The 27,131-nt window shown below is 32.6% G+C and overlaps 1 protein-coding gene across 4 annotated transcripts in view; it reads left to right on the top strand.

The window, feature by feature from the left end:
* Positions 1-27,131, top strand: part of LOC145256383 (uncharacterized) — a 1,175,042-nt gene that overhangs the window by 784,202 nt on the left and 363,709 nt on the right. For all 4 annotated transcript variants that reach the window (XM_080115220.1, XM_080115219.1, XM_080115221.1 and 1 more), the window contains one exon: positions 3,292-3,506. In XM_080115220.1, coding sequence (XP_079971346.1) covers positions 3,292-3,506 — 215 coding nt within the window. The remainder of the gene's footprint in view (positions 1-3,291; positions 3,507-27,131) is intronic.

Here is a 27,131-nt window from a genome sequence, read left to right as displayed (position 1 = left end):
TATTTATTTGTTATTATTATTATTATTATTATTATTATTATTATTATTATTATTATTATTACGATTATCGTTATTCGATAATAATAACGATAATCGTAATAGTAATAATAATAACAAATGAGTGATAATAAAAGGAAATAATAATAGTAATAATAATAATATATGAGCTAAAAGTAGTTCTTATATTGATAATTTTAATAAATCATAGGAAAAGAAAGTATAGAATTTAGATATTAAATCTTATTTTTATGATATTTGGGAAAGTTTTGAAAATTATTTTAAGAGTATACTTAAATATACAGATATTAAATGAGGCTAGAGAGCCTGAAGGGATTTAATAGATGGCTGTGTCTTTATAAATAAACAAAGTGATTAGTGGAGTGAAGAATCAAAAAATTAAACTATAAACGAAGAATTAAGGGCTAATTTCTCAGCTTATCGATGTTATGTGAGATATGAGAATTATTTCAAATTGCTGATTAGGTAGTTTACAGAATTTAGTAAAGACTAGCTAATTCTGTATTTGTATTTTGCATTACGTTTGCATTGAAAAATGACAAATACAACAACTTTGAAAATTCAGGGGTTCATGTGTTTAGATTAAACTTGCAACATAGCGTTAGTTACTTCTATTTTCTCTACCTTGACACAGGAATTCTATTTTCTCTCCTTGACACAGGACTCTACTCTAATCAACCATGTATCTGATATCATAGATGCAGCACTCTCCCTAGATACTAGCCTTCTAGTACATGTATTTGATGACTTGAATATTCACCACAGTAACTGGCTTACATTCAAGTGGCACTGTACCTTATTTTGGGTGAAAAAAAAAAAACAGTAAAAATATTGGCATTGCTAAACCTTGAGTATAGAGTATATTTTTTTTACTATGAAAGAGCCACTGATCAAGATTAAAAGTCACTTGAGGATAAAATTTAATGAGATGAATTGTAAAGAATATTATAAAATGATTTATAAATAATAAATAATAATGGAATGAACATAATTTGATAATTCGTAATGACAGTTTATGACAAGTATTTATCGATGTTAGATTGGAAGACGGTCATGTTGCAGATTGCAACGAAGCAGTGCCACACTAACGTGTTCTACAAATGGGAAGTTGTTGGAAAGAAATTCTATTCCATTTGCGTAGGAAAAATTTGTAACTGCGGCAATAAGACAACTTATTTCCTATGTTATGATTCCTAATAATTTCGGATTGTTTCAATATTTGAAAAAATTCTTAAAAGGCTGATGTAAATTGACATGAATTCGATTTAATAATTTAACTGTAATCTGATGATTTTGAATTATAGATTACTGATCGCAGATATCGAATTTCGGATTCGGTATTTGTAATCAATAATTTAGAAATCGCAATTCGATATCCACAATCAATGTTCATGGTTAAATAATTAGATTATTTCAAACAATGTATTATGCATTTCGAATTATCGATGCTGGGTTCTAAATTATTCATTATGAAATGCGAAATATTAATTACGGATTCAGACTTACATATTATCGATATCGCATAAATGGTTACAGGTTCAGAATTCATCGGTGGGAGAAAAAAAAAGAAGGGGGTGAGAACGATATAGCTGCGCATCTCTTGTGTTCAACTATGCGCAGAAATTGTTTATTTTTCCACACATTTCGTTTTATTGTCTTCCAACAGCTTTTTGAAGAAAGACACCTGTTTTTATGGCAATAAAAGTTTTTATCATCACGATTTGACACGGAAACAAATACGCTACTCATAAAATTCTCTGATAACCAGAAAACGTGTGCACTTTTCACAAGATAAGCCACACAAATTCACATGGCTTCATGTTTGCCGTTTTATGCGTTTGTTTCTCTTTCGTTGGATTTAAAACTTTTTCACCTTTTCCTTTGCACGGTGTTTTACTATTCAGTCTAACGCGACCCGTGGAAATTCCATGGTTAAGCATACGCAACCACATGCGTATGCGTATATATATATATATATATATATATATATATATATATATATATATATATATATATATATGTGTGTGTGTGTGTGTGTGTATGTATGTGTGTATGAGAGAGGGAGGGAGGGAGGGAGAGAGAGAGAGAGAGAGAGAGAGAGAACGTGTTATCCAGATTGACTGTTACGTTGTATCACAACTATTAAGTATGATTAAAGAAGCAACATAGTACTGTTTGTGAGAATGTAGTGTACTGATAAAGTCTGCCTCTTTATCTATTCCAAGTCTTACCCGATTAGCTCCGACTGTGAATATATATATATATATATATATATATATATATATATATATATATATGTATGTAAACCACTCTTTGAATGTCTATATCAACAAAATCTACTTTAGAATTCCGTCAGTCTTCAGGTGATCGGACTCGTGAGCTATAATGGAATTTTTTAATACAACCTCTCAACGGGGTGCTGTTGGTAAAGTATTCGTATTTTCTTCTCCTGGTATCATGGCATTTTTCTGTTAATTTTTTAATGCAATTTGACAAGTGAATCTATATAATAAACCGAAGGATTTAATATTTTGATCTTTTTATTTCAACACTTTAACACCACGTGTTTTTTGTTTAAGAAAAAAAAAAACAACAGAAAACGTATTTCTTGAATAAACAACGCTGTCAATATAAAATAGAAACCCTTTAACAAGACTAAAATGTAAGATTTTTACAAAATATATTTTAGTAAATGTGGCTTAAGTAATTAAAACAGTATAAACTATTATACTTTTTGTGAATGGCAAAAAAATATTTAATGTTTACAGTAAATACTCTCAAAGTTATAATCCAATTTATAATTTGATAAAGAATCTCGGTTGAAATAATTTTTCCTGAATGGATCTTTTTGATACAATAAATGTGAAGTGTTAGATAGCCTCTATCATGGTTGATATGCTGTAAAACGAACGAAAAACTAAAAAAGTAAGGCCATTTTTAGATGCACACACATTTCTGTTAGAGATTTTATCCGTCGACCTTTAGCTTGATATAAGTTTTTCATACCTAAACGCACAAGTTGAATGAACATAACTAAAATAAGATGCGACCAAGGGTCCTCTTATAAGAGGCTCTGTCTGTATGGGTCCGAGTTACTTTTCTTTATCTGTCACGTTGAAATAAAATGTTCACTTATAAACACACAAACACACACAAACCGAATGACTTCGTAAGTATTTTCCAAAAAAAAAAAAAAAAGAAACACACACAAACATACAAACACACACAAACACACGCACTTTCAAAGGAAAATACCATATTTTTCTCTTCCAGGAATATTTGTCATCGAAAGGGTTTGTCCATCGCGATCTTGCTGCTCGGAACGTTCTTGTTGGCAAAAACTTGACTATGAAGATTGGCGATTTCGGGCTGACTCGATATATTTACAACGACAAAGTCTACGTCAATTTAAAAGGCGGGAAGTTGCCCATCAAGTGGATGTCCATAGAAGCCATCTTTGATCGGATATTTTCGACATCTAGTGATGTGTAAGTTCAACATTTATTTGTTCTGAAAACTGTTCTGAAACACAAACACCGTCGTCGCTTTGTTTATTTCAGAAACGTCCTAAAATTCGAATTGACTTAAATTTAATCATAACGAACTAAGCTCTAAAACTTTTACTAGTAGAAATTGGAAAACATTACGAGTAACGTATTTACTGGAGAAAAGAATCGGTGATGATTTGATTATAAGTGTTAATAAACTGAGTTAATTAACTGTTGATTATATAATTAATGATATTTCTGACTATAGTGGTCATCGATCTATCAATGTTTTAGTATATTTAGGCAATTATGTACTGCAGCAAAGGAGTCACTTTTTTGGTTTTATGTTGGGAGATTTTGAGGGTGTAGAGCAGGGGCAATTTAGGATCGAATCGAAAATCTCAACAAATGTCAACAAACAATAAATGTTTTTAAAACGTTTTTCTTACACATTTTTTGAATTTAAATTATTCAAGAAAATTATCATACAAAATAGAAGATTTTTAACAGTGAATAAAATTTTTTTCGTAACAAATTTAAATTCTGAAATTTTAAAAAATATAAATAATTGAAATTTATTGTTTGTAATGAACGAATGAAAGTTGTCTGCCCCTTCTGTGCACTTTCGAAACCTCCAAACTGAAAACCAAAAAAGTGGTTCCTTCGCAGTAGTGCACATGTGCTTGTTTTTATTTATACTTGACATAACTGAATCTCACCCATGTTATCGTAAAGACTCAGATAGATACATGTTTGGACTTTTAAAAATTTCTTTTTGATTCCAACAAAACACAGTGCCACTTTAATGTAAGGGGTTACTATTTGGGACATAATTGGCTGGGATACTATGTAGGGAGTTGAGCAGCAAGATATCTGTTTACATTACCCCATATCAGTAAAGTCAGGGAATCCCGGACCTAGGGGGAAATTCCAAAGTCTAGCAGTTCGTAAGAAAAAAAACTATTAGATTAGAAGACTTTTTATGATCTCTACCGTGTAGGGGTGGGGGTTTGCTGCTCGTTGGGTTTGTCGGAGGTACTTACCTTGAGAGAGTACAAAGGCTTGGAGTTCATCGAAGGACCTTCCATTTAAACATATAAAATAGGTACAGGGATGCAATATCTTGTCGATTCGAAGGGGTTGAGGTCTGATTGACAGATCGGGACCTATTAGGTTGGAGACTCCTTTTTTAAGCTTGTCTAGAAGTGAAAGAATAGTAGCAGATGCACCAGCCCAAATGTGGTGATAATACTCCATACATGGGCAAATAGTGGCTTTGTAGAGGTACAAGATACTCCCAGGCGTAAGTAACTTTCTAGCATGGTAGAGAGAGCCCACCTTCTTTACAACAACCTTTGCAATGCCCTAAATGTATCTGTTCCAATTCATGTTCCATGTGAACGTTAAACTGACAAGTTTGAACGAAGAGTTTTCAGGTAATGTATCATTAGCCATGGATATCAGTGGTTGAGAAGGTTTCTTGTAATTATTAAAGAAAGAATCTTAGTCTTAGCAACATTGAATGATACCATCTATTCCTAGTCTTAGCAACATTGAATGATACCATCTGTTCCTATTCCACCACAGACTGGAAGTCTTCATCTAAGGTTTCAGTCATTGTCTTAGCTATGTGTTCATTTGTTTTCCACTCGTGTCTATCATAGAGCGTGGTGTCATCAACAATTTGATCAGAGAAGTCATTTATGAATAAGTGCAATAATAACTGTCCAAATATCGACCACTGAGGCACACCTGCATTCATATCATGTTTTGACGTGCAACAATCTAGACCAATCTAGGACGACCTGAACTTTTTGCTTATTAAAGAAGGATGTAATTGCGTTAAGTATTCGCCAGTAATATAATATGATTTTATTTTCATGCGAAGACTATCGTGCCATAATCTGTAAAAGGTCTTAAATATATCTAGGGCTAATGCCATACCATCCCCTTATTCAGTACATGGTATATACATTCAGAGATTATAGATAGAATATTTGCAGTAGAACGGGTTTGCTTAAATTCATAGTTGGGAAGAAGTTTAGGTAATGGACTTGATTAATTAAAGCCACCAAATACATGTACTTGGGCGCTAGTATCTAGGCAAATGCTGTGTGTATGCTATCAGAAACATAATTGAATAGGGTAAAGTCCTAGGACAAGAGAAAATGGCAGAGAAAAGATGACTAACACTATGTTGTAAACTTTATCTAAAGCACATAAATGTGTGATTCTAGTTTGGATTCCCTAGTGAAGTGGAGATTATTACGTATATAGACTCCGAGTCCGTGTAGGTGTCTGTCTGAGTTCTTATGGCAAAATGGGAGATAATCAGACATGTTAAAGTGGTTAAAAGGGATAGAAGAGTGCAAGTTAGGTTCATTTAGCACTAATATATCCGGCATAATCACTTTTGACACACCGGTTCCTGTCAGATCACTGAAGTTAAGCAACGATGAGCCTGGTCAGTACTAAATGGGTGAACATTTGTGACTTCTAGGTGTTGTATATTTTTTAATTGAGTTATCATTTAATTGTTTTTGTTTTAGGGTGAGAAGTGCTGAACAAATTAGATGTACTTAGCCCCAACATGCAGCACAAATAGATCATTAGCCGACTCCTCATACACTGTGTGTAATAGTTACATAAAACCAATCATCTAATAAGAGACCATAAAAATGAAAAATTAATTAAAGCTCATTTTTTCAAGAATATGCAAATTAATTAACCTTTATTTAATAGCTTGCATATCAATGATTGAGTATATTAAGAAGTTCGATTTAATTTTTAATTAGAAAAATTAGGCTTTTAGTATCAATATCAGTGCCACGAAAACTCAACTTTATATAGATATAGAGATATTAAATTAGGCAAGCTCTTTTATAAGAATACTATTAAACTATCTTTCTCCAATTTATCTGATTTGGATATAATTACACTAAAAGTGCATTCCATACACATGATAAGCATGAACCGATGATTACCAATAATATAACTGAAAATAATTGTAATTGTGGAAATAAGTATAATTGCCCTATTAAACGGAAATTTGAATCTTGAGCTAAATATCAAATCACGAAGAGATTTAGTAAAGGTTGCAAGTCGTGGCGGGAATTTGTTTAGGTAATTAACCAATTCTAGAAAACTGGTTTTACATCCTCGGCTGCATTTGTATTATCACCTCTACTTTCTTAGGATGTTTCGAGATGCATGAAAAAGGGTATTTCAGATGTCTTTATAGCACATTTCTCTGAATTAAACTTGCAACTTTTCCCTTGCCTTCAGCATTATTTGCTTCAGTGATTCGCCATGATCACTACCATCTTTTTCGAATCCATATACGATGATATAGAAAGAACGTTTTTAAAGTCACCAACATTTTCTTTTATGACTCTCTGAAATACATCTTGGGAACATTTTACTTCGATGGAGAACCTGTATCTGGGAAAATGTATTATGAATGTCGTAAGTCTTCTAGAATTCTCGTCCAGTTTTAGATGCCAGCATCCAGATTTTATGTCAACAGTTGTGAACCATTTTGCTCCATTTAAGTCAGGAGAGTCTAGGTATAGTGTAACTGAACGATTGGTTTTGATTACAAAACAAATGAATTCACCCCTTTAGAGCTACCGGAATTCGTCAAGGTGGGTGTACAACTGGTGATACATCTGGATCCACATAAATGTTATATTCACCAGTCAACCAATAGAATCCAATACATCAGAAAATTTCTGAATGATTTTCTTCCTTTCATTGAAAATTTTCATTTCCAACTTAATCTTCGCATTAGGACTGGTTTTGCATTCTTCTGGGATGCTTAGTCAACGTTTATCTGATGATTATTTGTAACGACTGATTTTACACACATTTTAGAGTCACTAACCCTTCAGTCCTACTAACATTGGCCATTTTGAATTTACAACATAGAACCTTGCACTAATAAATCTGTTGCAGAATTCTAGCCCTTGCTGATAGCTTTCTTCTTGACCGACTGTTTTGCTCAAAGCAATTAAACAATTTGAGCGGTATTCCATGCAGTTTTTATATACTTTCTTTGGACGAAAGATTGCTCATAACACCTGTATCGACCTTCGCATTACCGTTTTACATTTGTCCATTGCCAATGCCTCTGTAGAAGGTAATATTAACTGCCGAACTTGTGGAAATATCTTCACTCAATTACACTCAATTACATTTTGTGTTGCAATGTGGATTCTACTGTTTTTGTTTCACTGTGTCATTGTTTTACTTACTTTTTATGTCCTGGCTTGAAGCGGTAAACATGAGCAAAATTTCCCTTTTTGTTGTATGACTTTTCTTTTTTGCTAATCACGCTCCTCGAGGATGTTCTTTACTAGAATATCCACTTTGGCTTTTTATTTTTCTGAACCTGAATTGCATGCCTACCGCATTTTTCTACTGCTGGTGCGTATAGCTTAAATATGCTTGTAAGACGCCTCTTCAGTCTCTACTATGCGTAACGCTTTTGCTATAGTCAAATCATTACCTTCTTTAATTAAGGATTTCTGTGTTGACTTTAGATAATTGTCGAATATGAGATCAACTATAAGGGTGTCTTCCACCATTTAATCATATTCACACTGTTTGGCTATTTGGCAAAGCCATTTCCAGAATGCGGGTGTCGATTCGTTTGAGTTTTGTCTGCAGCAGTTTGTGTCTTGGTACGCGAAAAATTCGACCCTGGGTTCACATACTATCTAAAGTATTTAATGTACTTTTCGATGGCCCTTTTTTTCTTCATACAGATGAAAAATGTCATTTATTTCTTGTTCCTCGACACTGGGCCATAACAAAAGATATTTAAGCTCGACGTCGTTTTCAGCGTTATGCATAAGACCTTCAAAATGGAACCTTAGTTGTCGAATAAATCTGTCCATTTATTTGGCAAAATTTGTGCTGGACCAATCTATTGCTGGTGGAGGTATCTGAGATGGAACTGTCATGCTAAACCTTATTGTTTTGATATAAATTTATCTTACTTTTGTGTTTAGCATATATGCACGTGTTCTCATTTCTTTTAAATCCTCATGGAGAACAATAAATGTCATGGCTAATTCATTATTCCAATTCGCTTCATTTTCGTATCCTTGTAATCCCGTTTCTGACACCGTATGATGTTGTAAGGGGTTATCAGATAGGATTGTCGTGATAAAGGCAAGAACTCATTCATCACATGCTTTATTTATGGAACGCTATTACAGGAACATCAATAAAGACTAAGGGCAGCAACTCTTCTCAACTTCCGAGTTATAAAAGGGACATTACTAATAAAGTACTATTTAAAATTATATCCCTTATAAACGGTTGTAAAATCTTTCTAAATTCATTTGCAGAAGTAATAACCGACCGATAATTTATAGTTATTTATAATTATGGTAAAATTATGAACATTCTTTGATAGAGAGAAAGTACAGAATAGTTAATAAAGCACACCTGTTTCACTCTTCTAATATTAAGAATGGTTTTCTAAATATTAATATTATTATTTAAGAGCTCATTGCTCACATGTGGAGTGATATTTGGTAATTATTCTGTTCCTACATTGTCTTCTTATTTTATATACAAATCGTCGACTTGTTTATAAAGTAATTTCAATAACAACTAACAACGAACTAATGCATTTCGCCTTGTTTTCAAAATAAATAACTCTTTAGTTGCCTCATTTCAATCAATTACAAGAAAAACATTTGAGAAAAATATTTACAAAAATCTACTTGTATAATATACGCCTTGTCCCATCTTAAGATTTTTACGTTTGCGCAAATATATGTAGACCTTTGACGGGGATTTTACAGTAATTAGAAAATAAAAAAGGAACACATCTATAATTAAATGTTTAGAAAATTTAAAAAAGATTCGGCATAGGAATCGGTAATTGTATCGAAATCGGATAAAAATTTACATTATTTATTGAATCATCAAATCAATATATATATCAAATCAATATATATATATATATATATATATATATATATATATATATATATATATATGATTTGTATGACGTTTTTCTCTTCTTAGCATAAAGAGTAAAAGCAAAGTTGATTTCGTTTTTTCGCTTCCGCCATTGAAGGTTTGATTTCGTCGTTCACACAGTTTTTTTCATGAGTTTTCTCACACGTTAATCTTTGGAGAGCGATCCACGTGGGAAAAAAACCAGACAAAATGCAAAACGCGAGGGAAAAATCGAAAAAAAAAAAAACGTTTAGCAAAAATGACTGCATTTTTTTTTGTTAATGGTTTATAATAATAATTCCGCTCGGACGCAGGTGGTCGGCTTGTCGGCCAAGATTGCGATTCTTTGAAGACGGAAAACAATCAACGTTTAATTTATGAGAGCAAATTGGTGACGAACCTCAGTGGCAACTCTCATAAAGCTATGGCGATGAGCCCAAAGGTTCGACATTTCTTTTACCTAGAAGTCTTAATATTTTAATTGTGTGGTTTATTAAGTCGATGTCATCACACACGCTATGTAATGTATCCCCTTTAACATTAGCAAACGCCCATTGAAATGGAGTATACGTGCTTATCATTGTTGTATTAATGTTTTACCGTTTTCTCATAATCAAGCAAATAAAACCGGTATTAAATCGGTTGATATGCCGTAAAACAAACAACAAAAAAACCTATTTAATAGTTTAAAAATAATATACCTTCTATTTATTTATCACTAGTGGGAAAATCCGACGTTGCTTTGGATTAAACGAGAATCACTGATACTTTTTAACGATTGTTTTTTATGTTTTGCTAGTCGTTTCTCCTCCAATTTTGCAACTTAAGTCGAAAAAGCTGAAATATTGGAAAACTTTCTGAATTTTTGCCATGCATTTTCATTAAAATACGTATTTGGAGTTTTAAGGGGGTTCAGTCCTTGGTCACTTGGAGGTGGGGGATCACGTAGATATTCGGAAGTAATATGAAGATTTCGGACCACTTCTATTGAATTCACCGGAAAATTTTATACACGCGATATAGATTTCATCAAAATAGGACATAACTGAAGTTTTAAAGGAAATTTAATACCTCGTCGCTCCCTTAGGTTAAGGAGGGCACTTAGAGAATAGTGGACACTTCACCAGAAAGTTTTATAGATATTATTCAAATGTCATAAAACTAGGATATTTTAAAATTGGAAGAGGCATATGACTGTGTATTTACAGATTCGGAAACACTTTCATTATCTTTCTTGGTAAATTTTACACAAGCATACACTTTTAAAATTTATGTAGATTCTCTAACCTGCTGGGATAAGTACAAAGATTTAATCTTTTGTCCACTCGATTACGAATACCTTAATTCGAGTTTAGTCTACCTTACTATTTCTTCTTTAGATTCGAACATTTCCTAAACAGTGTTAGAAAAAAGTCTACTTACAGTTATTGCCCAAAGTTACTCATCCACGATTGAACAGATACAACTTTATTTAACGATAGTTTAATGAAATTTCGTAACCATTTCGTTATATAGAAACAATAAAAATAGCATTAACCAATTAAAAGTAAATTGTCAACGAAATATTCTCTTTTCTCTTTTTATTATTTTTATTGCATTTTCACCTTAAACAAGGTACAGTGCCACGTTGATATAGGGGCTACTATCTAGGACATAATTGATCAGTAAGATGTATGTTTACATTACACTTGAACTTCTGCATGTCAGTACAGTCATGTAGCAGGAACATGAAAGGGAATTCCAAAGTCTAGCACTCCTAGGGAAGAAACTATTAGAGTAGAAAACTTTCTTACATCTAGGGATTTCTACTGTGTAGGGGTGATATTGTGCTTCTTGCCGGTTTGTCGGGAGTATTTACGTCAAGTGAGTATAAGGGCTTGTAGTTCGTCGGAACACCTACCATTAAAATACTTTTAAAACAGATAGGACAGCGATTGAAGCCTAGCTGATAGTGGGGATCTATTAGGTTGGCGACTCTCTTTTGAACCCTGTCTAGAAGTGAAAGACTAGTAAGAGATGCACCAGTTCAAATGTGGTAACAGTACGCCATACATGGGCGAATGGTGGCCTTTGTAGAGCACGGTAGAGAGAGCCCACCTTCTTTGCAGCAGCCTTGGCAATGCTCTCAATGTATCTGTTCCAGCTCATGTTCCTCGTGAGGAGTTTGTACAAGGTACTTTCTGGGAATATATCATCAGTGTTAAGTGTTGAACCATTCTGTTGAACAAAGATAGCGGCAGTAGATCCAATCGGCGAAGAATCAATGCAGTCACGATCTCGAGTGTTGAGTAATTCTCTAGAACAAAGGGCGACTGTAGATTCAGTTGTGTAAAGACGGAGACTAACAGCGAACTGACGTGAATCCAAAATTCGATATTTTTATAATGAGCTCAGGGGCTTCTCATTGGTTGATTGTCCTAACCTCAGATTAAACGTAAGATCGTCCAAATGTTGGTAGTCATTTTCTCCCTTATCATGTTGGGGAATGAATCTCTTTGCGCCTTAGGCGGCCTGAAGACTTGGTAGAAATTACTTGTCACTAATTCGTTCTTGACACTCAGCCCGACAGGTGCGGGGCTGGGAACTGGCCAGTACCTGCCGGACTGAGGTACGTCGCCTGGATATCACCTAGGAGGTCCACCCTCTCAGGCCTTGCTACCCGGTTTTCGGGTGGGGCAACTTTATTGCTTGTCGTCTGAGGCGCCACAACCGGGAAACCGACGAGGATGGCCAGGCAATTTTTGCTGAGGCAAGAGTGCCCTTCCTTTAGAGGAGCTTGGGCAAATATATATATTATTCCTTAATTGGAATTCATTTTTTGTGATGAGCATTATATATTAATTTATTTTTATTTCGGACTATTAGTCTCATCTTTATTAGTTGTTATTTTTCATCTTTTATTGGTTTGTTTATTCACAACGTTTCGGCCAACTATTCCTCTAGCCTTCGTCAGGTGGTAACCGCGACGGATAGGAACTTTGAATCTCCTAACTGCATTCTCAGCCATCACTGCCATCCGTAGTTGTTGTCGTCTCACCACATTTTGGCCAATTAACCTTTGGCACGCTTTGGGTGGGATTGAAACCGCTATCTTCAGACAATGTTCATCTGGAACTGTAGAGATTCAACGTCTCTATCAACTGCGCCACGGGCCCCGAAGGGCGATCAAGGTTGGATTCTTTGATCTTATAAATTCACGTTTATTTATCTGATCTTCTATAGTCGGGTCCGTACCGATTGGTATATATATATATTATTCCTTACCACCTGATGAAGGCCAGAGGAATAGTTGGCCGAAACGTTGTGAATAAACAAAACCAATAAAAAGATCAAAAACAACAACTAATAAAGATGAGAATAATAGTCCGAAATAAAAATAAATTAAGAGCTTAGGCAAGCTTACTCGACCTTGTGTCAAACATTGCTCTAGTCGGAAGCAATCAAATATCTACCCTCCATTATAATCCAAAACATTTTAACAATTAGCCATGGCTATTAGTGGTTGAGCAGATTTCTTGTAGTTATTAAAGAAAAGGAGCTTAGATTTGGCAGCGTTGAATGTGACCATTTACTTTTGTCCCTATTTCACTACAGGCCATACGTCTTTCTCTAGGGTTTCCACCATTGCCTTGGATACATATTCATTCATTTTCCCCTTATGGCTATTATAGAACGTGGTGTCGTCAACACATATACCCATCTCAGAGACAATTTTATCAGGAAGGTCATGTATGAATGTCAGGAATAATAAAGATCCAAGGATCGACTTCTGAGGTACTCCTGCATTTATATCATATTGTTTTGATGTACGACTATCGAAAACAATCTAGATACTTCTCTTATTTAAGAATGATTTAATTATGTTAAGTATTCGTCCAGTAATATCATAGCATCTGATTTTCATGAGAAGACCATCGATAATGCTAAGGTTGCATAATTGATAAAAAGAACCAAACGATTAGGGCTAGGTTAAAGAAATGCCTCAGGAGGCAATAAACATGGCCGCTGAATTGCGCGTAGAGAGACGTCATCATGCTGCTGATAGGCACATCACTCGTATCACATTGCCGGATGGATGTACCGTGACCACAAACTCGAGTATGTTGGAGGCATTTAGATCCTATTACCAGGAAAGTTTTACCAAGGATCCCGGTCTGTTTTTAGAACAGTTCGACACCTATTTGGCTGACTTTATTCAGCTTTCACTGACTGATGCAGCTAGGATTGATGGTCTACCCTATGAATTATATTTAAGGATGTCGCACATCTTTGTTCCCTTGCTGACAGTTTTATTTAACTTATAATTTAGGAATGGCTTAATACCCAAGTACCCATGGGCATTGTGAAGCTGTTACGTAAAAACAAAGATGGTGGGGATAGGGTAAATAAATTTCCTTACCGTAACAATACTTAAACCAGAGTTAAAGATTTTGGCCAATATCTTAGCAAATTGCTTGCAGCTTGTCCTGGTTGGTCTTATCAGCCCTGAGAAAACATGTGCAGTGAAGGGAAGGACAATTCAGGACAACCTGCATTTGATACACTTGATCATTAAGAAAGTCGACACTGATGCTTCGCTGATCAATTTAGATCCGTCATTTGACAGGGTTGACTATCGGTACCTAAAAGCTGTTTTTCGGTGGCCAGTTTTAGCCCACAATTTTGCTCGTGGGTTCACCTCCTCTATGCAAATATCGCCATGGTGGCAGAAGTGAACGAAAAAAGATCCAAGTCCTTTAGCTTGCCTCGATTCATTCATCAGGGTTGTTCTTTGTCACCATGTGCTGACGTTGGTGAATCCGATCCTACGGAGTATTTCGTTACCCAGTGCTAACACCGTTGTGAAATATTCTGCCTATGTCGACCGTGCTTATAACGAGCAATTCCGAGATTAGCATCATCGGTGTAGAGATCAGTATGTATGAAACGATAGCAGGGACCAAAATTGACCACGTTAAATTGGTTGGCTTGTGCATCGGTTCCTGGGGGAGAGTTTCCTTTCAGGGGCCTTTTAGCTGGAGTGACGGACCTTGCAAAATATTCAGCGTCTGATTTGGCCCACACCTTCAGCTGGAGAAAAATTGGTCGGAAGTTTTGAAAAAGGTAATGGGCGCAGCTAGTCTGTGGATTACCCGAAATCTTTCTTTAAAGGGGAGGGCGGAGGTGAGTAATTCACATTTATCCGATCGTCCTATACCGTCTTTCAATTCTTCCACTCCTGTCGGATGGACTGTTTCATTTGCAGAAGCTCTGTTCAACTTTTTATGGGTTGTAAAATCCCATATGGTTCGTCGCGAGATTTGTTGTTCCTATCTATCTGAAGACGGTCTAGTAATACCATGGACTGAGGTCCACCAACATACACTTAGGCTATACTACTTGGACCGAATGTGTACACCTTGTGAGGGAAACGGTAACGTCTGAAAAGAAGATAATAAGAAAGCCTTCCCGGCTTTGAGAAGTGATAATGAGCCAGGAGGGTAGGCACATAAATTGTGTGTTCCTTATACCGCGAGTGTCGTCACGCTCTGAAGTTTCTTTTTAGGATCAAAGAAAGCCTCTCTAACACTCTGCTGTTTTCCCGAAAGGCATTAGTGCGGAGATGCATTCAAGACAATATGAGTAAGGGGCTCGGTTTGTCGAAGGAGGAGCTCCACTCAATATGGCCTTGGGCGCCTGGGCCAGGTTTCCTTGATAACGATAATGTTTCCCTGACCTGGCTAGTAATCCGGAATGCGCTCTGAGTCGGTAAGAGACTTAATTCGGTTGGCTTGATGGATTTGCCTTTGTTCAAGCGATGCAAAGACGAAGACGAAACTTTATGTCACACCTTTTATACTGCTGCATCGTCGTACCACTGATTGAGTTTATTACAGGTCTTAATGTTTGCGTACTGAACGTGTCTTCTATCACATTGGAACCTATCAATGTTTATAGCAACTGGGTACCGACAATTGATAGGATTAAAAAGTATTAAATTTTTACCTAAGCATTGCAATGAGACTGATTTGGTCTACTCGTATGAAAATGGTCTGCCGAGGCGATGCCTTTTCCCCTTCTCAGTCTTCTAATTTTTTGTTATTTTTTGAAGGCTCGCATTAAGGATGAGAGGGTCAGATTTCAGTGAAAGGTCGGTGACTGTCGGGCATATTTTCCGTGTGAGTGGAGCAAGATCGGAATTGTATTTGGACGTGCCTTAGGCAAAGGATATTGATATCTAATAATGAACATGCTAAATAAATTAGGTTTAGATCAGTTTTTAAGTTTCTAGTATTAGTTAATTTAAGTTCATAACTTAATTGATATTATTAAGTCCCGTTTTTAGTTGGTCCCTTCCCATCTCCCAATATTTTTCCCAATTTTATTTTGATAATCCCCCTCTCGTCCCCATCGGGTGCCAGATCTCCTGACTTGCCAGAAATGCGGGCCCCCTTTCGAAATTTCGTAGGTGTTTTTAAATTGATATAATGGACTGATCCAACACCCCTCAAATGAATGGACTGTTACGTCTATAAAAAGACAAGCAAACTCTCCTCACGTGGGAGACAGAATTTAGTACTAAGCTGTCAATGGACGCTTAGAAATGTGTGTACTTTTTTACCTAAATAAACCCTTTCTGTACAACCCCAGTAATGACTTGTTATTCATATAATCTACGATATAACAACTGGCGACGAAGAATTCGAACGAAACTCACTAAAAAACAAAGCGAAGGAATAAGCACACAAGAAGATTAACGAGCAGAAAACAAAAGAAATCCAAAGAAGGAAGAGGAAAAAAAACTTCGACAGAGCCAACATTTAAAAAGTAAGTGTTTCAGTCGGTTACGTTCCTAAAAAAAAAAAAAAAGAAATTGACATTTTGAAGCGAACATTTTTTTGAAAAGAATATTTAAAAAAAAAAGTGTCCATTTCAAGTTTTATTCGGCTGGAAGTGTTTTTTTTCTTCTCTTCGGAAGGACATTGTGCTTTTAATTCATTGAATTTATAGGACATATGAGTTAATCTTTTGTTTAATTGTGTGGTTTTGTAAAAAAAAAAAAAAAATTTTAACATGGAACAATTAGCGGAATTCACTAGAACTATGCAATCGGCATTGTTTGCACAACAAAAACAAATGGAATTACTTCAGCAACATCAGTTGAAGCAAAGCGAAATACTACAGAGTATTTTAACGCAGCAGAAAGACTGTCGTTTCACTCCTGAAGGAATAGCAAATTCTTTATCCGAATTTGTATACGAGCCGACAAATGGGTTAACTTTTCCGGCATATTTTCGGAGATACGAAAATATTTTTGCTAAGAGATGTCAGTCTTGGACAGACGAAGAGAAGATTATCCTTCTTCTTCAAAAACTTGGATCTCAGGAAAATACAAAGTATACGAATTTTATCCTGCCAAAGAAACCTGAAGAGATTTCTTTTAGTGAAACAATAAAAATATTGTCAAACATTTTCAGTGAACGAGATAGTCTATTCTATACACGTTATAAATGTTTAAATATCACGAAGCAGGAGGACGAAGATTTTATTACTTATGCAGGGAAAGTGAATGCTCATTGTGAATCCTTTAAATTAAAAGACCTCAAAGAGGATATGTTTAAAAGTCTAATCTTTGTGCAAGGTTTAACAGCCTCTAAAGATAAGGATATTCGTTCAAGGATATTACCCATTATGAACCAAGACACAGAAATAACGTTACAAAAAGTTACGGAAGAGTGTCAGAAACTGTTAAATTTAAAGCAGGACAATACAAGCATCGAAGGAAAAAAGTTTGAAGAAAAAAATATGGAAAAAAAAAATGGAAAGGGTGATGAAATGTGCACACGAAAAATCCTGTAAGACATGTGGGGGAAAAAACCACTTCACTAAAGATTGTTACTTTAAATACAAAATATGTAACAAATGTAATAAAAAAGGCCATAAATCAGCGGCAAACACAATAAAGGCGTTGGACGAGGTATTTGGGCGTTTTGGCGTACCAAAAACAATTGTTAGTGATAATGGCACCATGTTCAAAGGTCAAGAATTTAAGATCTACTGTGAGTCACTGGCCATAGAGCATGTCACAACACCAACTTATAGCCCTCGATCTAACGGACAAGCTGAAAGATTTGTCGATACTTTTAAACGAGCGTTAAAAAAGAACGATAACATCGATACTGAAGAAAAAAGTCTTCAGAAATTTTTAGCAGTGTACAGGATAACGCCTAATCCGAATACAAATGCAAATTTATCCCCAGCGGAAATAATGTTTGCCAGAAAAGTGCGCTCTGTGTTCGACCGGTTAATTCCGAGTAAAAAAGTAAAAAAAAGTGTAAAAGATAATGGACGATACAAGATATACAAGGACGGGGATAAAGTTTTTTTCAACAATTATCGGGCAGGGAAGAGTTTTTGGGAAGAAGGCATAATCTCAAAAAGAATTGGAAGAATGGTCTACATTATAAAAGGTCAGACATTTTCCCACAAAAAAGATATAAACCAACTCAGACCTCGATATATTGAAATAGTTAAAAACAATGAAGTACCGATGGAAGTACTGTATGACATTTTTCACATAGAGCCTCCAAAAAAGGAAGCACCAGTAACTGAAAATACAAGTCACTCTCCAAAATCCAAAAATTCGCAAACGCAAATTTTAAGGAGAAGTGAAAGAAAAAGAAAAAGAACTGAATTTTTTGGACAAAGTCAAAAAAGAAAAAAAATGGTGAAGCGAAATTCTAGGGAAGAATTTAGCTTGGGAGGAAGGTGATATAATGGACTGATCCAACACCCCTCAAATGAATGGACTGTTACGTCTATAAAAAGACAAGCAAACTCTCCTCACGTGGGAGACAGAATTTAGTACTAAGCTGTCAATGGACGCTTAGAAATGTGTGTACCTTTTTACCTAAATAAACCCTTTCTGTACAACCCCAGTAATGACTTGTTATTCATATAATCTACGATATAACATAAATAAAACGGTCGGGCTCGCATCACCTTTTCATTTGACAAAACGGTGAATCTGCCACATATTAGTTTAATGTGGGCCGTTTTTTTCCATTTTAATTTTTGTATATAATATTTTATTGCCCAAACTCCCTTTCCTTATATATTTACATGGGTTTTAAGTAGGGTAACTATAGTTTGAGTTGTTTTGGTGAACGATAACGGATACATACGGTGAAAGATGTATAGTATGAATGCGGTATTTTGGTGATTGTAGAGTGACTGTAGAGACTAGCTAGGTTAAAATAGTTAGCATTTTGAGAGTCAAGACCGCCCTTTCCCCCCTTCTTTCGGCCATGTTCCAATTTTTTCATTTTTTTTAAATAAATAATAACAACAACCACCCCTGAAGATGATTGGAAGTACCGATGGAAAGCGCTAGAAAATATAGCCGAACAATAACCACTGAGCGCCATACTACCAGAAAGATTGCTGGGTGAATAGAAAAGATACCAGCAAAATTGGGAAAAAGACGAACTCAGTCGTGTTTAATCAGACATGCGTATATATATATATATATATATATATATATATATATGTATATGTATATGTGTGTGTGTGGGCGTGTGTGTGTGTGCGTGCGCGCGTGTGTGTGCACGCCTAATTCATGTCTATTAATGTATTAAATGAATGACTACACGTTTGTTTTTAATTTCCCAAAGAGTCCGGCTGGAAATACTCGAGGTCGCGTCCCCAATTGAAACTTCTGTCCCGCCCTGATAAACCTTTCCCTCAACTCATACGCATCGTTAATTATATCACTGATCCTTAACCAATGAGTCAAACTTTTCAAATACGTCTACGCAGCTTCAACGTCATCTTCCCCTCCTTCCCTCAAAATTTTCTGCTTATGTAATAGACCTGAACCTGATAAACCGAACACCCTCCCCTAACAAAAAAGAAGAAAAACAAGAAAAAGGAAAGTAACCATGAAACTTAAATGAAAACAATTTAATTTAACATTCTTTTACTTATCTTATTTGTTCTCTAATATCAACCCGTTCTGCGATTAGTCTTATCTTTAGAACCACGGTCCCGCATAAAAGCTCTTCACACACGCAAATACAACGCCTTTGTGATATTCAAGCAACCATCTTTATCATATGGACTCATATTGAATCAGATTGAAGTGTTCCCACTTGGTTCATTTACTCCTTGAAACTATGTACATAGAGTTTTCACTGTGGATAATATTCCTTATTAAAATGTACCCTTATCTTCAATTATTTCAAATCCCACCATAGTTGGTATTGCCCAAAGCTCCATCTACAAAAATTGTGATATGTCTGTATGTTTATATTGTTGTATATATATGTTTATATTGTTGTATATATATGTTTATATTGTTGCATATATATGTTTATATTGTTGTATATATATGTTTATATTGTTGTATATATATGTTTATATTGTTGTATATATATGTTTATATTGTTGTATATATATGTTTATATTGTTGTATATATATGTTTATATTGTTGTATATATATGTTTATATTGTTGTATATATATGTTTATATTGTTGTATATATATGGTTATATTGTTGTATATATATGTTTATATTGTTGTATATATATGGTTATATTGTTGTATATACATGGTTATATTGTTGTATATACATGGTTATATCTTAAATTAATTTATCGATCATGATAAAGATTGGAACAACACTCATAGGTGAGAAGCATTCGTAATTTTGGCTATATTTAGTTTAACTTAGTTTTATTCAAAGGAATAAAGAACGGCAGAAACAATTCATGCAGATTCAAGTTTTGTGAAATTTTAACAATTAATAAATATTCTTCAAATTTCAATTTCTTTGAAGCATTTTAAAAGGTTTATTTTGCATTAACCTCTCCATGTTAGTCGTAGCTGTTCGTTAGACCTGCAAGATTGCAGACTTGTACAGCAGACACTAAAAGCTGAGAAATTGCCTGCGAAGTTGAGGAAGGTTACACGATGGCACACAAAAAAAGTTGTCAATTCACCCCATTGCTGCTTCGGCATGGCCGGCAGCGTGACGACTGCTTCTGCTGCAGATGTTTCAAACCGTATGAATTGCATTATTATTATGTGGGACGATTGAATGAATCTGAAAATTAATCTTAAAAGTAATTCGTGATTTAATGAAATATTAGTTTTTTTTCTGTTTTTATTAAACCCAACTCATTATTTAGTGCATATGAAAGAAAACAGATAATCATTTTAGTCATACTCATCATTCTTGCCAGAAATAAAAAAAGAATCAGCATAATTTACTAATAATCAAATATTCGTTTAACGTGTTTGCAATATATTAATGCTTTCTTTATTCTACTCGCTAAATCATCAGAATAAGCCACGAAGTGTAAAAATATGCGCAACTCTCAAAACTGTAAAAAGCAAACTTGAATAAGAAAACGCTACTGAAAACGCTTAAGTAAATGAGAACCATTAAACATTAGTGTATATGAACATGTATATTAAATATATATATATGAATATGTATATGAACATGTATATTAAATATATATATATGAATATGTATATGAACATGTATATTAAATATATATATATGAATATGTATATGAACATGTATATTAAATATATATATATGAATATGTATATGAACATGTTGAGGATTTTAGAAATCTGTAGTTCTTAATTCGTATATAAGCGGGTTTTAACGCCACTGCCACGACCCAACTTTATGATTTACATCAATATTTCATTAATACTAAAGTTGACAGAAATTTTTGCGAGCAACTAAAGTTTTTATGCAAATCTGATATATTGTGCGTCTTCATTTGTTCATGCTTTTCTCTACGTAATTTACTTATTATCAAATCGAATTTATAATTATAGAAATTAAAAAATATGAATAAAATAGCAACAGCGCATTCAGGAATAAGTGCAAGAGATAATAATTTAAAAACAAAAACAGTAATATGGACCTCAATAGCTGATAATAGCATTTTCTTGCGTAAATTACTTTTCCCGGGCAACACAAGATATGCCACGATTTCCGTTGTAAACAAACAACAACAATAACAATAATGACGACGATGATGATGAAGATAGCAATGATGATGATGATGATGATGCTCCAGTCACATGAGAATTGTATAATTACTAAAATCATCTGGTACTGTGTGTTTTAGTTATAAAAGAATTCGACATAAATTTCTTGATTTGCAGTCATAATTTAATTCATTCATGCTTTGTCGAAATGTCACGCTGATATTAATCTTAATATGTCGACTTTATTATTTATTTGTTCATTATTTATTTATTCGTTACATTATCTGTTGTTATTTGATTTATGGTCGTAGATAATTGTGCTGTTTCTTTTATTATATTTTTATGCGAATCATTTATATTACCTTTGAAATCTTTAGCTTTTAAAGCTTGATCTTTTTATGACATGTTTTACTATGTGGATCAGATGAAATGAGATTTTTTGTGTGTATATATATATATATATGTAATTTGAAAAAAAAGAAATGTATAATTATATGCCCGATAAATGTATAAACAATGGAATGATTCCAATATTTTCTAGGTTCCGATTAAATGACAGATTCTGTTCTAAATTCCCGTTTATGGTACAATTTCCGATGCTGTTTACATTTATAAATATTTAACTACAGATTTGTTATTTATAACTTTTAAAATAGCTATGAAATCCGTGTGTACATATTTTCGCAAACTGAGAGAAAGACATAATACGAAGAGAGCTTTCTAAATCTATTTCTGAAATTTTCATGGTCATTCATAAAAAATTGGGAAACAACTAAAGATTTTCGTTGTAATTGATTAAAAATTGTGAAACAATTAAAGATTTTCGTTCTAATTGATTAAAAATTTTAAGACATCTAAAGATTTTCGTTGTAATTGATAAAGATTTTCGTTGTAATTGATAAAAAATTGGGAAACAACTAAAGATTTTCGTTGTAATTGATAAAAAATTTTAAGACATCTAAAGATTTTCGTGGTAATTGATAAAAAATTGGGAAACAACTAAATATTTTACACACCTAAGGATTTTCATTGTAATTGATTAGAAACTTGTGAGACAACTTTTTAAAAAATCCGAGATAACAAAAGATTTTTGTTGTAATTGATTCAAAATCGTGAGACTCCGTGATTAAAAATTATGACACAACCAAAGATTTTTGTGGTAATTAATAAACAATTGCGAAACAACTAAAGATTTTTGTTGTAATTGATTAAAGCTTTGGAACAATGCAGCTGCACAAGCAGAAGTAAACTATTGGGCAGAGTGAGGCTTGGTATAGAATTTCCGTGTAGGAAGATTTGCTTCAATTGCACTTTTGAACTAATCAGTGGTCACATTTGCACACTGTTCCCCTGGAAGAGAAGAGATTTCGCCATGGGGCATCCCTGATGAGTTCCCTGTTGGTTTCTCAGTCAGCCTTTTTGTACTACCTCGTTGTTTTGAGTAGTGGGTCTTAAGTTTTAGGGCGAGAATTTAGGGATATTTCTACCATTATCACAGTGTGATCAGCATTCCCGAGTGGGATGTGGGCATTTGTTGTACAATCATCGGGAACTGTTGTCATAAATAGATCTACAAGTGAGGCATGTTGATCTTGCTGGTCTGGGAAACGTGACGGAAATGTAACCGTCTGAGATAGGGAATGAGATATAGAGAAGCTATGTGTTGTGCTACTAGCGAAGTCTGTGTAATTAGAGAATCTAAGCCAATTACTGTGGTGGACATTGAAATACACAAATACATGTATTTGTGCGCTAGTATAGAGAGACAGTGCTATATCTATGTTGTCAGAGATTTTGTTTATTAGGGTACAGTCCTTGGTTGAGGGAGAGCGGTAGAGAAAATACAAGTAGCTCATATTATGTTGCATGTTTAGTCTGAAGCACATACAGGCTCGGTCGTTTGATTCTAGTTTGTTTCTCTATTGCGGGGGAGGGTGTTACGAATATAGACTCCAAGCCCATGCGTATGCCTGTCCGAGTCCTTACGACAGAGAAGGAGATAACCTGGCATGTTAAAGGGGTTAGAGGGATGGAGGAGTGTAGGTTAGGGTGGTGGTTAGGGTTTAATCTCAATGCAAAAGTTTCCAGGTTGCTTACAAGGAGAAATGATTCAACATTATCTAAGTTAGTTCTAAACCCGAAAATATTCGTAAATACAAGCCGCAAGTTTCGTTTTCTTTGAAATGATAAAAACTGTGAAACAACGAAGGATTTTCGTTATAATTAATTAAAAATTGTGAAAAAACTAAAGATTTTCGTTGTAATTGATACGACCATTATGGTAGAACTAAATATTTTTGTTGTAATTTATTAGAAAAGGTAGAAAAACTAAAGATTTTCCTTGTAATTAATTAAAAATTGTGACACAACTAATGATTTTCGTGGTAATTAATTAAAAATTGTGAAACAATTTAAGATGTTCGGAGTAATTAATTAAAAATTGTGAAACAACTAAAGATTTTCGTTGTAATTAATTAAAAATAGTGAAACAACTAAAGATTTTCCTGATGATTAATTAAAATTGTGACACAACTAAAGATTTTCGTTGTAATTAATTAAAAATTGTGAAACAACTAAAGACTTTCATGGTCATTAATTAAAAATTGTGAAACAACTAAAGATTTTCGAGGTAATAAATCAGATATTATGAAGCAACTAAAGATTTTCGTTGTAATGTTTAGAAAAATTGTAAAAAAACAAAAGATTTCCGTTATAATTAATTAAAAATTGTTAAATAACTAAGGATTTTCGTGGTAATTTATTAAAAATTGTGAATCAACTTAAGATTTTCGTTGTAATTAATCAAAAATTATGAAACCTCTAAGAATTTTCGTGGTAATAAATTAAAAATTGTGAAGCAACTACAAATGTTCGTGGTAATTAATTAAACATTGTTACACAACTAAAGATTTTCATGATAATTAGTTATAAATTGTGAAACAAATAATGATTATCGCTCCAATTGATTAAAATTTTAGGACATTTAAACATTTTCGTTGTAATTGATGGAAACTTGTGACACAACTAAAGATTTTCGCTGTAATTAATTAAAAATGTTGGAAAAACTAACGATTTTTGTTGTAATTAATTATAAATAGTGAAACAACTAAAGATTTTTGTTATAATTATTCCAAAACGTTGAAACAACAAAAGATTTTTGTTGTAATTAAAAAAAGTGTGAACCAACTAAAGATTTTCGTTTTAATTAATAAAAAAAAAATGTGAAACAACTAAAGATTTTCGTTGTAATTAATTATAAATAGTTTTTAATAGTAATTAATTATAAATAGTGAAACAACTAAATATTTTCGTTTTAATTAATAAAAAAATGTGAAACAACTAAAGATTTTCGTTTTAATTAATAAAAAATGTGAAACAACTAAAGATTTTCGTTGTATTTAATTATAAATAGTGAAACAACTAAAGATTTTTGTTGTAATTAATTATAAATAGTGAAACAACTAAAGATTTTTGTTGTAATTAATTATAAATAGTGAAACAACAAAAGATTTTCGTTGTAATTCATTATAAATAGTGAAACAACTAAAGATTTTCGTTGTAATTAGTTATAAATAGTGAAACAACTAAAGATATTTGTTGTAATTAACTATAAATAGTGAAACAACTAAAGGTATTTGTTGTAATTAATTATAAATAGTGAAACAACAAAATATTTTTGTTGTAATTAATTATAAATAGTGAAACAACTAAAGATATTCGTTGTAATAAATTATAAATAGTAAAAAAATCTAAAGATTTTTGTTGTAATTTATTATAAATAGTGAAAAAACTAAAGATTTTGGTTGTAATTAATTATAAATAGTGAAACAACTAAAGATTTTCGTTGTATTTAATTATAAATAGTGAAACAACTAAAGATTTTTGTTGTAATTAATTATAAATAGTGAAACAACTAAAGATTCTTGTTGTAATTAATTATAAATAGTGAAAAAACGAAATATTTTTGTTGTAATTAATTATAAATAGTGAAACAACAAAAGATTTTTGTGGTAATTAATTATAAATAGTGAAACAACTAAAGATTTTCGTTGTAATTAATTATAAATAGTGAAACAACTAAATATTTTTGTTGTAATTAATTATAAATAGTGAAACAACTAAATATTTTTGTTGTAATTAATTATAAATAGTGAAACAACTAAATATTTTCGTAGTAATTAATTATAAATAGTGAAACAAATAAAGATTTTCGTTGTATTTAATTATAAATAGTGAAACAACTAAATATTTTTGTTGTAATTAATTATAAATAGTGAAACAACTAAATCTTCTCGTTGTAATTAATTATAAATAGTGAAACAACTAAAGCTTTTCGTTGTAATTAATTATAAATAGTGAAACAACTAAATATTTTTATTGTAATAAATTATAAATAGTGAAACAACTAAATATTTTCGTTGTAATGAATTATAAATAGTGAAACAACTAAATATTTTCGTTGTAATTAATTATAAATAGTGAAACAACTAATGATTTTTGTTGTAATTAATTATAAATAGTGAAACAACTAAAGATATTTGTTGTAATTAATAATAAATAGTGAAACAACTAAAGATATTTGTTATAATTAATTATAAATAGTGAAACAACTAAAGATATTCGTTGTAATTAATTATAAATAGTGAAACAACTAAAGATTTTTGTTGTAATTAATTATAAATAGTGAAACAACTAAATATTTTTGTTGTATTTAATTATAAATAGTGAAACAACTAAAGCTTTTCGTTGTAATTAATTATAAATAGTGAAACAACTAAATATTTTTGTTGTAATAAATTGTAAATAGTTAAACAACTAAAGATTTTGGTTGTAATTAATTATAAATAGTGAAACAACTAAAGATTTTCATTGTAATTAATTATAAATAGTGAAACAACTAAAGATTTTTGTTGTAATAAATTATAAATAGTGAAACAACTAAAGATTTTCGTTGTAATTAATTATAAATATGGAAACAACTAAAGGTATTTGTTGTAATTAGTTATAAATAGTGAAACAACTAAAGATTTTCGTTGTAATTAATTATAAATAGTAAACAACGAAAGATTTTCGTTGTAATTAATTATAAATAGTGAAACAACTAAAGATTTTCGTTGTAATTAATTAAATATTGTGAACCACTAAAAATTTTCGTTGTAATAAATTTAAAATGTTGAAACAACTAAAGACTTTCGTGGTAAGAATTTAAAATTATGAAAGAACTAAAGATTTTCGATGTAATGTTTAGAAAAATTATAAAATAACAAAAGATTTTCGTTATAATTGATTAAAAATTGTTAAATAACTAAGGATTTTCGTGGTAATAAATTAAAAATTGTGACGCAACTACAAATGTTTGTTGTAATTAGTTAAACATTGTTAAACAACTAAAGATTTTCGTTGTAATTGATTAAAAATTGTCAAACAACTAAAGATTTTTGTGGTAATTCATAAAATGTAAAACAACTAAAGATTTTCGTTGTAATTAATAAAAATTGGTAGAAAAACAAAATATTTTCATTATTATTAATTAAAAATTGTGAAACAATTTAAGATTTTCGTTGTAGTTAATTAAAAATTGTGAAACAACTAAAGATCTTTGTGGTCATTAATTAAAAATTGTGAAACAACTAAAGGATGGAATACTGTTGCCATAT

This window comes from Euprymna scolopes, chromosome 32 (genome assembly GCF_053919585.1).
Source record: "Euprymna scolopes isolate OS-2025 chromosome 32, ASM5391958v1, whole genome shotgun sequence".
Lineage (NCBI taxonomy): Eukaryota > Metazoa > Mollusca > Cephalopoda > Sepiida > Sepiolidae > Euprymna > Euprymna scolopes.
The sequence above is the reverse complement of the archived record's forward strand: the minus strand, read 5'-3'. Positions and strand labels throughout refer to the sequence as shown.